We start from the raw sequence: 15,865 nt of genomic DNA, 5'->3' as shown, positions 1-15,865 counted from the left end.
GATCTATTATTTTTCTAGATAAGTTTTTGTTCCTTATACAGTATATTAATAACAGACTGCAAAACGTAATTACGTCTGTCATAATGTGAACAAATATATATTGTTATTTCATTAATTAACAGTTATTCATCACGTTTGTCTTGTTATCTCTTTGCAATGCTTACTTTAATTTATCGGAGTGAAATGATTTCTTTAAATATGGAAACGGTAAGTCACACAGAAACAATATATTTATTTCATAATTCATATGTAACAATCTCTTGTAACATGTACAAGATGCCTTTATATATGTTATATCTAGTGTGTATTATAAAATCTAATTGGATGTGTAATTATTTGTGCAGGATCACAGTAAATACTTAAACAATAGAAAATAATTCATATATTATTTATATATTAAAAGTTATGTATATAGTTTCTTATATTATTTATCTTTGATTACTTATTTATATTTAAAATCTTCATACAGAATCATTTCTTTACATCAAATAACAATTAATATTCTTACTACATTATAGCAAAATCTATAAATAATTTAATTGTACAGTTTACCACATACATTTCAATTTACAAGCGTTTGTTAATAGCATCAAAACTTTGTTTTAAATTATTGAATAATAAAAAAAAAGAATAAAAATCTAACATCTAAGACACATTGTATGAATACAAGTTGTTCGGTAAAAAAGCTCTTTAACAAAACTTAAAAAATAGTGATAAAAAATAATTAAAAATGACATTATTATAACGATTACCAATGATTAATTCAAATATCTTGTGTAGCTTTAACTTCCTTGCCGACTACATCTAAAGCCATTTTACCCTTTCTTGATGTTTCGGTAATTTGCACATACCTGGTGGTATCTATATTATTTAAAGATAATCGTTCCAACAACTGTAACTCAGACGGTTCTAATTTTTCTCCAAGTTGCCTCAAAGCACTTAATATTTCTCCTCGTTGGCGATCGGCGGCTTCTTTGTTCAGTTTTCCTAATTTTACATCTCGATCGATTTGCGAGAGACGTTCCTTGAGTCCAGTAGGTTCCCGCTTACCAAACATTCTTATCACGGCTGGTGTTTGAAAGGCGGCACTGATGGCTGCTTGAGTTGCCTATTAAGAATTTACAGTCGAGTAGAAACGTATACTAGAATGTATCACATTACTATAATTTGTTAAGAAAAATATATAAGATATACCAATTGCATTGCTCCAAGTTCATCAACTAAAGTCATATTTCCGGATATCATTCTTTGTAAGCTCTCATTAAACTCACGGAGTTGTTCCATAGTATCTTCCTTACATTCCTGATAATCTGTCTCGTCTAGAGTTTCGTTAATTCTGTTAACGAAATAACAAAGAAAACAAAAATAAATATGTAAATGTAATATTTTTGAAATGAATTAGAACGAAACGAAACCTGCAATCTTCCAAATCTTCTAACTGCTGCACGAGCCGATCCAATTGTTCTTCCAAATTCTTCCTGAGTCTGTCAGTTTCTGCTTTTCCGTGAGAACTCATTTTGCAATCAAGCGAAAACGGGAAAGGAAAAAATGTATGTAACGATGAAAAGATAATATATAGGTTAGGATTAGGTTAAAAAATGCCGAAATGTAATTCTTTGATTATTAAACAATATATATATATACATATAAATATTAATCTGTTAAAAAAAGAAACAAAATTCCTTCATTCGCTATTTATTTACAATACTTCGCAATGTTGCAGAATATAAAAATTGTATACTGGAAAGTTTACATTAAAGCAGGAAAGCAGAATTTGTCAGAATTTCACATTTATAAAACTAGTGAACCAATCAAAAGATGTACTGGTAGCAAAAAGATGCCTATTAGTGGCTGTATTCTGTAGATTTGTTTTTTTTTTGTGGTACATTTTGAAACTTAAAGTGAAATAAGTAAATATGTTAAATATTTGGCGAGAGCGAGAGCGAGAGTTCCAGTGCAGATTAAAAATAAGAAAGAGACCTATTAATTTAATTTTGGGAGCTTTCCAGCAGAGGCATAAATCGACACAAGAATCATTCCGTTTTGTTTCGCACTGATTATTGAAGGACAGAATGAGACAGAACTCTTATGTTAATTTGTGTCTCTTGCTGGAAAGCTTCTTTTATTATAAATCCGTCTATAAATACTTACTATGATCAGTATTTATAATCAATTTTTACATTTAAGACTATTTTAAAATATCATGAACCATTAAAGATTGATATTCATAGTCCATTTTTATCTTAAAATCGTCTTAATTAAGTAATATCTTAAAATGTCAACACAGCTTTCTGATTGGCTTATGACACCTTAAGATCATCCCTGGATGATCTAATATATCAATATAATATTATGGGTTTCCCAAATATTTTTGTATGCAATACTTTTCGAGAATAAAATTTATTGTCATCTGTGTCTCTTGCTGGAAAATATCCATATCAATTCTATTCAATTCTACAGATTAGCTTTTTTGTCCAGTTTGAAGACGTTGATTGGATCTGGCATGCGTTAGGTTCGAATGAATAGGTCTGTTCGCGTTGCTTGCACTTTTGGCATTCGACATCTCTTTTCTTTTCAAGACAAAATAATGTATCTTATTTTAATTTCATACAACAGATCTAATTGACCAGTACGTTCGTGTTGCGTGGATCAGTTGAAATCTGTTCATGTTGCTTGCACATTTTACACTAAACATCTTCGCTTTTTTTCTCTTCCTCTTCGACGCGCGAATATAATTTATCTCATTTTAAATGCAAAAATTTTGAAGATTTCAAGCAACGCGAACAAACCAAGGGGTCGATTGTGTATCTTCAAATGAAGTGAAAATTACAAAAGGGAGCAAATTCACTAGAGTATTCATAATTTAATTGATCACCTAATAATTTGCTCATTTTTGTAATTTTCATCTCCTTTCAAAATCCACAATCAATTCACCGAAAGTGAAAAGAGGAAATTTTTACTATTAAAGTTAATGGAGAAAATTTTCACTTTTCATTTTTTATCCTAAAAGTTTCATGATTGATATCCTGGAGGTCGATTCTGTATTTTCAAACAAGGTGAAATTTCAAAAGTGAGCAAATTTACTAGATGTTAACCAATGAAATAATCAGTATTCTAGTAAATTCGCTCACTTTTGTAATTTTCATTTCGTTTCAAGATACAGGGGATCGATTCTGTATCTTGAAATAAGGTGAAAATTACAAAAGTGAGCGAATTTACTAGAATACTGATTATTTCATTGGTCAACACCTAGTAAATTTGTTCGCTTTTGTAATATTTATCTTGGGGTCGATTGTGTATTTTCACATGAGATGAAAATTACAAAAGTGAACAAATTCATTAGAGTATTCATAATTTAATTGGTCAATATTTAATAACCTTTGATCATTTTTGTAATTTTCACCTCCTTTCAAAATCCATAATCGATCCTCTTGTTTAAAAATACAGAATCGACCCCCTGGAGATCGATTGTATATCTTGAAATGAGGTAAAAATTACAAAAGCAAATTCACTAGAATATTAATAATTTAATTGGCCAATACCTAATAATCATTGCTCACTCTTATAATTTTCATCTCATTTCAAAATACAAGCCCCTGATCTTTGGTCAACAAAAGAAAATGAAAAAAAAGCAAATTCTCTAGGGAGGCGAGATTCACCAACATTCACCATCTCCTAGGGTCAGCATCGATGGCGGAAACGTCGAATGCTCGGAAGCGTGGTCATTCCCCTACGTCATTACGAACGTCGCGTCTGGTAAAGTCTGATACGCGACTCGAGTCGCGACGTCGCGTCGGACAGGCAGTATCAGTAGGATCGAGTGAACGATCGAGTACGCGTGGTAACGGCATTACAGACTACAGTCTGAGTCTCGTGATTCGTGACGGCGTGGTCGCGTATTGGTATATACAATAAAACGTTGCTCTGTTCCTCATTGACTTAGCCGGCGAACGGTTGATTATGCGAAGAGAGATCGCGTTTAAGCGAAACGTTCCTCTCTCTGGTACTGTTTGGTGTGCGGACGATCGAGCGGAGATCGCGGGATTACCGCGAAAAACGAACGATCGTCGCGCGGCGGGATATATCGCGGACGCCCGATATACGGTGGACAGAAGTGCGCGACGGGAACACATAGGAGAATCAAGCGTGCGGTTCTTTTTCCCCTGTTGTGCACGCGCGAAATCGTATTTATCGAGTGAACTCGAGGGAGTGCGGGAGCGCGCGCGCGCGCTCTTGCTCGTGCTCGGTCCGATCGTTTCGATCGTTTCTGTGGGATCATTGCCGATCGCGTTGCCGTGGCACGATCCGGACGCGTGATCGTTCCCCGATCGCGGAATTATTTATCTTCCAAGGTCGGTGGGGATCCTGAAATCAGGCGAGTAAATCGGCGTGGAAACTGAAGCGGTACGTGGGCGAATAAAATAACGTACCTATGAGTGCGACTCGCGTGAGGTACCAGGTTTCTAAGGACAGTTCGCACGAGGAAGGTCCACGATTGCGATGAGCATGCCGACGAAAGGGAAACACCACCACCTGTCCCACCATCATCATCCGCAGCATCACTCGCAGCCGCAGCAACATCACCAGCCGCAGCAGCAACAGCCCCATCACACCCAGCAGCAACATCAGCATCAGATCATCCTGAACCAACCCGTCGTGCATTCCCCGCAGACCTACAGCGCTGTCGTTACCACCAACACTCGCTTCCTGAATGCCGGTAAGTCTTTTCTAAGTGATTCTGCGAGGATCGTGTCTGTCCGAGGGATACGATTTATTTGTAATTCGTATTTGCCTTGTCGGACGTGAGACATTTTCATATTATTTCGATATTAGTCGATGATGTGTACGAGAATGCCCTGGCGATCCTCGCTATGTCGCCCAATGATTCTACTCGTCGCGCATGCGATTCCACGGGGGAAAAAGTGTTATTTGAGGTTAGGACGACCACGCGGCATGTGGCACGTACGCCACGAGAAGAGAGCACGTTCTTCGTTTCTCTTTTTACGAACGATTCCTGTGGTCGATCCTGTACGTTCGAACGAGGTGAAAATTGAAAACGCAAATGTACTGGAATACACCTATTTATAATTGCACTGGCCTAGTAAATTTGCTTACCTTTGTAATTCTCACCTCGGTTCAAGGCATGGAATCGACCTCCTTTGTAGTTATTATAGATTTAATCGGAATTGTTCAATTATTATTATTTCTTAAATCTCTATTGTGTTTTTTTAGAAAAACGGAATAATTCCGAAAAATTCCCGTACCAATATTTTCGATTGTTCGATGTAAAGAAAGCTCGTTTGATATCCGGGTGAAACGAGAGGTCAGAAGTGGATGTACAGTTTTTATGATGAAAAATTCAAGATACGCAAATCGGCAAGTTAACTTCCTTTCTCGTAAAGCCGCGCTGAAAATCGACGTGTGTATGTATGCCAACGGAAAACGGATCTCTGGAGAATGAAAGTTTAAAAGAATGATTCGCAAAAGAAAAAAAAATAGTTATTTTTTTTCTCTTCCTTTCTCTCCCGCCTCCATTGAGTCCGATTACGAATGTTAGATCTGTTCTTTTTTAACCGAACTTCTTGTATCATTCATCTTTTTTTTTTGTGGAGAGAAAAAAGAAAAGAATTGAGTTGAAACAAGCAGACGTATTTCAGTTAGATTGCGGTACTGTTTGATCATTCGTGATGTTATTGTGCTTGTTATTCCTGGAACGAAGAATTGGATTTGATCGGCTAACGTGTTTGAATCCCCCGAGCTTAATTTCTATCTCCCGTCGATTTTTTTGTTTTTGTTTTTATGGTCCGCCGTCAGGCTTTTCTCTCTTTCGTGCTTCTATTCGAATAATAACTTCTTCGGGAAAGAAAAAGAGACAGATGAATATGTGAAGTTGTAAACATGATGAAAAGCACAGACAATAGAAACAATACAGAGAATAACACATTTATAAAAATATAATGTTTATTGAACTAAAGTGACCGTTTCAAATTATGAAAGACTGTCTCAAGTTTTAACAAGTTTGTCCCGTTTTATATGTTTAATTTTGTCCAAAATTAATTAAAGACATAATTATAAGTTGTCCTTCTTTTAAGTTTGAAATAATAAGTGAATAATGAAATAATAAATGTAAGATATAATTTTCTAGATAGACTAACATGATTTTTTTATTTAAAACCCCAGATATTTATAAAATATCTTAAATAGAAAAGTACAATTTAAAAAATTAAAATGTGATTTCGTGACTTGGTGTAATTTTTGTTATAATCTTATATAATGTTATACATTAAGTATTATTATATATAAATATAATAATATAATGTGTTTAATTAATAATTGAAAAATATTTATTTATTAAAATTAAAAATCTTATTGATATTGAATTTGTTCTTAAATGTTCTCCCTCCCCCTTCTCTCTCTTCCCTTTTTCTCCTCTTAAGGAATTGATTTAATATCTCTGCGGTGTTTTTTTTTATATATATAATTCTCACTATTGTTGATGTTAAAAGTTATATTGGGTTGTCTGGAAAGTTTGTGCCGATGTTGAAGGAAAATTGAAACGCAGAAATTTAAATTTTAGTATACATTTATTAAAGTATATAGGTTAGTCGGCACGAACTTTCCGGACAACCCAATAATATTAAAATTATAATATATTAATAGTAAAAATTAGAAATAGATGAAGAATTAATTGAACCGAGAAAAGTTAATCTGTATATTGGAAATGGATAACATGATGAGAATTATATAGCTACTGTATGGTATTAAATCCAGATCGATATTTTTTAAAGTGAGATTTCAATCTATCAGAAATCATATCAGAATTATTCCCTGTTTCTGTTGTGTATGCTTTTCAATTGTATTTCGGAATCGGGTTTATCTCGTTTTAATGGGTCTTCTACAATAGGCCATTATCTAAGCTTTAAGTCTCAAGCTGTAAGAAATCGACCAATCATAATCGATTATTTTTTTCACATTCAACAATGATTGATCAATTTTTTATAGCTTTAGACTTAAAGCTTTGATTATAGCTTATTGTAGCAAGTCTTAAGTAAGTCCCGAAACACAAATGAGTGTAGTAAGCTTTAAACCGTAAGAAATCAATCAATTACAGATTATTTTTCCCACATTCGACTGTGATTGGCCAATATCTTACAGTAAAGCCTCAGACATAATACAAAGAAATAGTGATAGCGATAGAAATAACACAATTTCAACCTATCAGAAACTGTATATTCCAGTGTATTTAATTTCTGATAGGTTGAAATCGTATTATTTTTATCGTTATCATTATTCTTTCGCATTCTGGAGCTTAAAGTTTGCTATTCCTATTGTGTTTCGGGAATTAGTCTTAAACACAATGAAGAAAAAAGTAACAGAAGGAATAAGAGGTTTCAACTTATCAGAAATAGTGTACACTAAAATACACGATTTGATAAGTTGACATCTATTATTCCTCGTTTCTATTGCATGTGTTTTTCACTGTGTTTAAGGCTTTACTCGCTCATCGCCATCGCGGTATGCGATATACAGGTGTGCGAGTCCACGTGAAAGCAAAACCGCTGTTCCCCGCGATGTCGGCTACGCCAAGTTCGACAACTCGGTCGTGCAAATAGAACGACGACGAGTTGCTCTTTTCCTGGCTTCCGTAATCTCGTTACATTAGTTTCTTGCAGTTAACAGTAGCAATAATAGAAGCATCAACTTATTATCCAGAGTAATGATTATCAGTATATTTAACGTTTATCGACAGTCGCTATCGATATCAGAATGCTTTGGAAATATTATTTATTTGTCTCTATCTACACTCTTTAACTCTCTACGTATTACATATTTAATTAAAATGTAACGTCAAATGTATATACTGAGAAAAATGTCTGGTTGAAAATGGACGAAAATTCTGATCATATCAATTGGAAATTCTGATTATTTCTAAACTAGAATTCTAATTTAACAAGAAATTCGAATTCGTCCATTTTCAACCAGAATTCCAATTAATCTAATCATGTTCTTTTCAGTGTATATTTTTTCAGTTGGCACACACACACACACACACACACTCTCTCTCTCTCTCTCTCTCTCTCACACACACACACACACACTCACACACTCACACAATGATGTTATTGTAATCCAAATAATACCTCTGTAAAGCTGGCCCCACTTTTTCCAAAAATTGTAGAAAAAAATAAGTAGAATTCTGGTTGCTCCCCTAAGAGTTCTAGAATTCTCTATCAATTTAGAAATAGTTCCATCGATTAAAAGATGAAAACACCATTTATTTGAAGTATCAGGTGGGGGAAGTGGCAATTTCACGATTTCGAAATTTTTTCAAATAATGCCAATTTCCAATAATGGAATCATGAATGTCTTTTTGTTTTTCGGATTAATCCAATTAGACATTTTTGACATTTCATTGAGAAAAATATTTGTGAACAGCCATAATTTTGATTTGTTGATATGTGAATTATCACAATTTGATTTTAATTTAATTAAATTGTGTTGTTTTGATTTAAATTTTGATTATTCATGTATCAATAAAATTACAGTTGTTTAAACTAAACATTTCTCTCGGTGTTGTCAATGTATTTTTTTTTAATTGGCATATAATTACAGTTAATACTAATTTTCAATAATTCGAGAAATATCACTTGATCTAAGGGATCATTATATCTTTTTGTTTCTCAAGTTGATCCAACCAGACATTTTTCTGAATGTATATTTTTCGATTTACACTGAGAAAAATGATTGAAATTTGATTGAAAATTGACAAATCGGAAGGTTCTTATTAAATCAATGAAAATTCCGGTTATCTCATCTAGATTCTGATATAGATTTAACAAGAATCTTCTTTATTTATTTTCAACCAAATCATTTTTCTCAGTATAGCACACGTATTATTATGTTATTATAATCGCGTTAGTTTTCATTAAGACGAGAAATATCACTTGATCTACGAGATCGCATATATCTTTTTGTTCCTCAAGTTGATCCAATATCAGACATTTTTCTCAATGTATATTTTTCGATTTACACTGAGAAAAATGATTTGGTTTATAATTGACAAATCGGAAGGTTCTTATTAAATCAATGAAAATTCCGATTATCTCTAGAATTCTGATATAAATTGAACAAGAATCTTCTTTATTCATTTTCAATCAAATCATTTTTCTCAGTATAGCACACATATTATATTATTATAATCGCATCAGTTTTTATTAAGACGAGAAATATCACTTGATCTACGGGATCGCAAGAATATCTTTTTGTTTCTCTGGAGATCCAAAGGAAGCGTTGAGTCTCGATACTAGAGATTCGGCTCGCACGCGTGCTTTCACTTTCGTCTCGGCTCTCTAGCCAACGCAAATCACCGCTCGCCGTCGTATAACATTTTATCGGTACAATCGGGCCGTTCTTATCTCGGTACGCTCATTCGTTCTCCCCATTTCGACGATTACGTATCGGGGCATAGCTTCTCCTGTCTGCTTTTTCCTTCCGTGTTACCTCTCTCTTTCCTCGCAAGCTCTTGGCGAAACAAGGACATGGCTTTTCACCGCGCGGAATAAATGGCAAAGAGGACGTGATAAGCATGCGCGGGGAGGAGGACGAGGTGGTGACCACGATTGGCCGGCACGACGTGTAGCAAACTGTTGAATCGCGCCTATTAAAAGCGGAGGTGGGAGACAGAAGAGCTTCCTGCGTGCGAATCGCGACGTAGCCGTCTCCGATGGCAATCAACGATCCGTTGTCCGATCTCGGAAAATAAGAAGTACATCAAGAATAAATGCTCTGAATTAAATAGTAATTCTGGTGGAAAATGGACGAATCAGACAAAAATAAATTTTCTGCTTAAATCTAGAATTCTAGTTTGAAATAACTAGAATTCTCGGATTGATACAATTATTCTGGTAAAAATAAGATTTCTAGCAGATTTTACTAGAAATATTGTATCAAAATTTTGATTATCTCAACTGAATTCTTTCAAGAAATTTAATCAGAAAATTCTAATAACGTTCATTTCCAGCCATAAAATTTTTTCTGTATAACATTATCAAATCTGCTCAAGCAAAAATGCATATTAAAGCAAATAGCTGAGAAATATCGCATAAATTGATAAGAAAATTATATACATCTCCTTTTCTAGGAATAATTTTTCTAGGAATAATTTTTCATTTTGGAAATGAAGAAAGTTATGCCGCATATTTGTAATAAAATATGTTGTTTTCGTAATATTAAGTAAAAATGTTCGAACGAATTCTTTCTTTCTAATATTGCTCTCCAAAGAATGGAATGTATCTTAATTATTATACTTATATCTTAATTATTATATTACTTTAGGCGTTTTCTACACACGCTCCGTTAAGCTTCCTGATTCATTACTTGAAATGACTGAAAATTTCCACTGTGTAAAAGTTTGCTATATAGAAATGTTGCTGTTATTAAGCTTATCTTTAGATCTGTCTCAGTCATTTAGCGAACAATAATGTACGATAATTTGTATAGATATGACATAAATGCGATACGATAAAAAAAAAACAGTGATGATGTATTTTAATTCTAATGCATGAAAAAGACAACATCTATTATCATCTTGATTGCAAGAATAAAGATTGCATGTTGTCACTTTCAACACTCGGTGCAATTACAAATGCATATTTAATTCAAATGAGGTTTAAAGCGATAATGTATCTTTAAATGGATTTCATAAGTACAATCCCGCTTCTGAGGCTTTCGCTGTAGCCATATTGAGAAGCCCAGAGATTATCTGAAGTTTCTTCTCGCACTATACATTCGATAAATTAATTTTTTTCGTCACTATTTGACAATATAAGTCGGTAATATACAAATGAATTATCTTAAATTTTCAGTGAAAACGAATTTTTACAATTAATTTAAATTAATTAATTTAAAGTCTATTAATCCGTTTTATCTGCAAAGATAAAATTATGGAACTAGCATATTAATATAAAATATTAAAAAAATATTACTGATATGTTATAAAAAATACATTTCTATTTCTCATTTATATTTTCGTATTTTTTATCATGGAAACCGGAAATCATTATAATGCAGCTACACTCAAGTAAAAGTGATATATTGAAATAAAGAATATTCTTATTCATAACGTTACAAAATCGCTGTCTGTGCATTTTAATCATTTAAAAACTTATTCATAGTTGTTGACCTAATTCTGAAAATTTAAAATTTTATGTTGAGTTTTTATTTGTTTTTATACATCTCAAAAATAACATTGTTAATGTATAAAGATTAATGATTAAAATACATGTTAATTTCTTATCTTACAATATATTTATTACAAATTTAAAACATGTATTCAAATTATATGTATTCAATATTTATGTATTCAAAACAAAGATTTATTTTCTTTAGAAGAATATAAAATTAATCGAAGAAGCAAATTGAATTTGTTCTGATTTACTAATCTTGATTGAAGTATCAAGCTCATTATAATTCAGAATGTGTTTTGAATAAATTTAATGAACTTATAATAGGTTTGTCAATATATAAACTTTCAAAATACTTATTATTAGCGTACAGAGTGTATTTTTCTGTGCGTAGTAAAAGATGGTATTATATTTTGTATGTTATTGTATTTTGTTAATTTACATTACGACATCCAAAGAAAAATTTGTTACATACATAACATGTACATTAAGAAAATAAAATGTCACACGATTTCTCGCCTCTGACTCAATATACGATAACGTAATTCGACATGATTGCGGCAATAAGAAAATTTTATCGACTGTTCATCGCGTGAAAACTGCTGTCGTAAAGAGATTATGTATTTTTTTTTTTTTTTTTTTTTTTTTTTTTTTCCGAAAAAGCTTTCATAATTCACGCGTGCGTCGTGTGCGTGGTCGTGCACAGAGGAACGGAGGAGCGAGTGAACGGTAACAATAAGAGGTTAGAAAGAGGGAGACGGAGAGGAAGGCCACGCGAAGACCGAAGCGGCGCGAAGTCACGCGGAGTCGCGGAATTTCGCGAAGTCGCGCGGAGCCGGCCGAGCGGTCGCTTCGTGCGACTTCGTACGACTTCGGGATTCGGTACATGTGGCAATCGGCGGCTACGCAGCGCCGCGCTCTCACGTTCCGTTTGCCGTTCGCAACCTCCTCTGGAGCGCGAGCATATGGTCGCGGACACGGACCGCGCGTTACGATTTTTCGGTGAAGTGAGTGTCCCGTTTTCGCTGAGAGGCTCCGGTCGAGAGTGTCGCTTGGGAACGTACATGTAAGATCTGCACTCCTCTCTGTTTTCCCTCCTATTTTTTTCTTTTTTTTTTTTCTTTTTTCTCCTCTCCGTTAACGAGGATCGCGAGTGGTTGACGGACTCTCGCGTAAGCACATATAGCGTGTATAGCGCAATAACAGCGACCGGGTTCCGCTCGGATCGCTACTAACGCACCTGAAAACGTCGCTCTGGGAGAGAGAGAGAGAGAGAGAGAGAGAGAGAGAGAGAGAGAGAGAGAGAGAGAAAAGAGAGAGGTGAAGATAGAGAGAAGAGAGAGAATCTCCGCTCCATTCTATGGCGGAGATTATATAATTTCCCCGAAGCGCGTTCCTAAGCGTCTGGTAACTATATTGGAATCGGGATAACACTCGCGAATCTACACTTTATCGTTTCGCACCTGACACACCCGATAGAGATTGCCGTCCATGCGGCCGCGCGTGTCACCGTTCATCGACGAAGGGGCGGGCGATATCGCCGATAGACAGTCGAGTCGATAGAGGAAAAAAAAAATAAATAGAAAAGGGGGATAGTAAAGAAACATGTGCTCGACGTGATACGGTCACCACAATACCTATCGCCAGTGTAAACGATCACCGACGATCACTGTGCACGAGACGACGGCCCAAGGCGGAAATGTCCACGTTGATAGGTGAGTTTGATCATGCGCGCGCCGACGCCGCGCCGGTGTGTATGTTTTTATCCAATGTTTCTTCGTAAACTTTCCACGCGGCGCAACTTTGGCCTCTCTCGCGATTTCCTTTAATTTTTGTGTCATTATCGACGTGTAATATTATTAGCAGATGGAAATATTACGCAAATTCGTGTTGCTCGAACCTTCTGAAGATGTCGCGTCGAATGGCGCCTGGTGTCATAGCCACGTGACAACGTCATCGTTGACCTGCCTGATGTTTATCGAATGGCAAGTACTTACTCAATTCGCGCGATCGCTGGTAAACACGTGTCACTTCGTTTTGATAGCTCTGTTTCTTTCAATTTTTCTTGATATCTTATATCTTGATATCTTTTCATCGGTGTAGATTAACTTTAATCTCTGTTTAATTTATTTTCTTTCTAATTTTGAGATCCGCCAATATGAAATTAATTTTAGTCTCGGTTCAATTTATTCTTTATCTTTTTTTTTTAAGATTATTTTTTCTAACGCTTGTTTCTACAGATACAGTTTAATTTCTCTCTTTAATCTAACTTTTCTCTTTTCAGTTCTAGAAATTAGAAAAAGATGAAGAATAAGTTGAACCATGATAAGTTAAACTACACTGTTAGAAACGGACGTTAGAAAAAGATAAATAGTTGCTAAACCAAGATTAAAGTTAATCTTACATTGGCGGAACCTCGTCTAAAAATAATAAAAAAACGAAGAATAAATTGAATCGATATTAAAGTTAATTTACATTGATGGAAGTGAGCATCAATTTCTTTTATACCCGTTTCTATTTTAATGTTGATTTAACTAACCCTTCATTTTTTTCCAGTTCGAGGAATTAAAAAAGATAAACAGCAAGTTGAATCGAGATTAAAGTTAATCAGGTTACATAGAAACAGGCATTATTCATCCTCTAATTTTTATTAGACCAAGAAAAAGATAAAAGGTTGAACCGAGATAAAAATTAATCTACATTGATGGAAACTGGCATTATTTGTTCGGAATGAAGAAACTTTATCGCTTCTCCTCTCCTATATCTTTAATCTCTACAGACTTGCGATCCTACATTCTTTCGATAAACCTACATTGTTTCGATAAAATGAAATAGCATTTCGTAAATACTTGGAACCCTGAGAAAAATGTTTGGCATTTGTAACCACAATTATACATTATTATATTATTACTGCTATAATAATAATAACAGTAACTATGTATAATTCTAGCAACAAATATATATAGTTGGCAACCTAAAATGACTATAATATATTATATAAATGACTCTAATATGTACAATATATTATAGTTATTATAACCATAAAATAATTGAAATAATTGCCATAAAAATGATTCAAGTAACTATAATTTTACAGTTATATTTTGGGACAACATACCCATTTTATGATTGTTTCATTTTTATGATAATTTTAACTATTTTATGGTTATAATACAATTATAGTCATTTTAAATTGCCAACTATATACATTTGTTGCTAAAATTATACACATAGTTCCTGTTATTATTATTATTATAATAGTAATAATCATAATTATAATAATATATAATTATGATATAATTATTACAAATACCAAACATTTTTCTCTCATAGTGAACTCGGTTATGGTTTTCTCAGTCGATAGCATTGATATTTTGTCGATATATCCCAGAACACTTGAGACATCTTATCTCCTTTCTATTTGCCAGATAAGAATAATCTCATTGCTTCAATCTACCGGATAGTGCAGGAGGGAGGGGATCCTGGAACATCATGTCACCAAAAAGCTTTCCAGGAACTCTGACCATTGGCACGTTTGTTTTTTACGAGAAGGATACGACACGACGCGATGCTCCATTTGGCGTCCAGAGTGTTTACCGAGCTCGTCAAGGTCTCGCGTTTCGAGTCGCGTCTCGTTGAATAAGAAAAAAAGGGCAATACGAGTAAAATTGCGTAACGCGCGTGCGAGTCAGAGTCGAATCGGAACGGCGATAGCGACAAGTTACAATTTTAGCTCGATATTAATTAAAATTGATTTATAAACAAGAAATGCGATAAAACGCGAAAATTTCTCCGTTTAATTAAAACGGGAAATAATTCTGAAATGGTATGCCTACAGAGAAATTTTAAATCTTCCGGTCATTGCGGCGCTTTTTAGTTGATGTTATCCAATCTCGTTTATTACAAATATTTATAGCGTCGCGTGCCCGAATATTTTCAGTTTACATTCGATCGATGAAATACGATACACATATATATTTTTTTCTTCGTAAACGCGTCGATGGTTTAAAATTCGTGTCGCTTTAGATTCTCTCTCTCTCTCTCTCTCTCTCTCTCTCTCTCTCTCTCTTTTCGTGCGTTGAAAAATATTAGATAAAACTATTTTTGTAGGGATACCAAACAAAATCGAATACAGCAGCTAGCTTATATTGTATTTGTATTGTATACGGAGTACCTTTCTCTTTCCGATTCGCGAATGGATATTCATTGGAGTAAGATGGTCGCCTAAGTAATAAGCGGTCAGATCGATTAATTCCGAGATCTGATGTGCATGCCAAACATTCTGTCCATTGTCGGTTGATGCACTTAACGGTAAATTGGAAACCGTTCTAAACCGTTAAGGTAGGATGTTACACGTTTTTGAGACGTACAGGAGACGAAGCAAATGCGAAAGTAAATTTAATTAAAATCTGTCTTTCGGATGGAATTCGAATCGAAGTCAGATAAGATAGATGTTTAGTTTTGGGCATTCTATTATCTTTTCAGGCAAGAAACTCGTCATTCTTTTATGGTTTATTCTCTCAGGTATACCCAGCTTAGAGAAAATATTTCAGCGACGTGAAAAAATACCGAAATGAATTTAATACCATCCGGTGTTTATAATTCTCATTCATATTTGTTTGAATAGTGTTAGTTAAATATTTACTAAAACTATATATATATTTATATATATTTATATTATA

General features: G+C 34.1%; 2 protein-coding genes across 3 annotated transcripts in view; one reads left to right on the top strand and one right to left on the bottom strand.

Annotated features, from left to right (window-relative positions):
• Positions 1 to 212: 212 nt before the first annotated feature.
• LOC108691529 (protein LZIC-like) lies at positions 213 to 1,585 on the bottom strand. The gene is made up of 3 exons (XM_018199307.1): positions 1,416 to 1,585; positions 1,195 to 1,336; positions 213 to 1,108 (listed from the first exon to the last, which is right to left on the bottom strand). The coding sequence occupies exons 1-3, from the start codon at positions 1,514 to 1,516 to the stop codon at positions 764 to 766; spliced, it is 588 nt and encodes a 195-aa protein (XP_018054796.1). The 5' UTR covers positions 1,517 to 1,585; the 3' UTR covers positions 213 to 763.
• A 2,729-nt stretch (positions 1,586 to 4,314) lies between these two features.
• The window catches only part of LOC108691544 (eukaryotic translation initiation factor 4 gamma 3), a 61,198-nt gene continuing 49,647 nt past the window's right edge, over positions 4,315 to 15,865 (top strand). The window contains exons 1-2 of one of the 2 annotated variants that reach the window (XM_018199330.1): positions 12,108 to 12,249; positions 12,663 to 12,898. In XM_018199330.1, the coding sequence (XP_018054819.1) occupies positions 12,883 to 12,898 (16 nt within the window). In that variant the 5' untranslated portion in view covers positions 12,108 to 12,249; positions 12,663 to 12,882. Of the gene's footprint in view, positions 4,718 to 12,107; positions 12,250 to 12,662; positions 12,899 to 15,865 lie in introns of those variants that run through there. The other variant, XM_018199327.1, reaches the window with a different exon arrangement.

The sequence above is a fragment of the Atta colombica genome, unplaced genomic scaffold (genome assembly GCF_001594045.1).
Source record: "Atta colombica isolate Treedump-2 unplaced genomic scaffold, Acol1.0 scaffold47, whole genome shotgun sequence".
Lineage (NCBI taxonomy): Eukaryota > Metazoa > Arthropoda > Insecta > Hymenoptera > Formicidae > Atta > Atta colombica.
The sequence above is the reverse complement of the archived record's forward strand: the minus strand, read 5'-3'. Positions and strand labels throughout refer to the sequence as shown.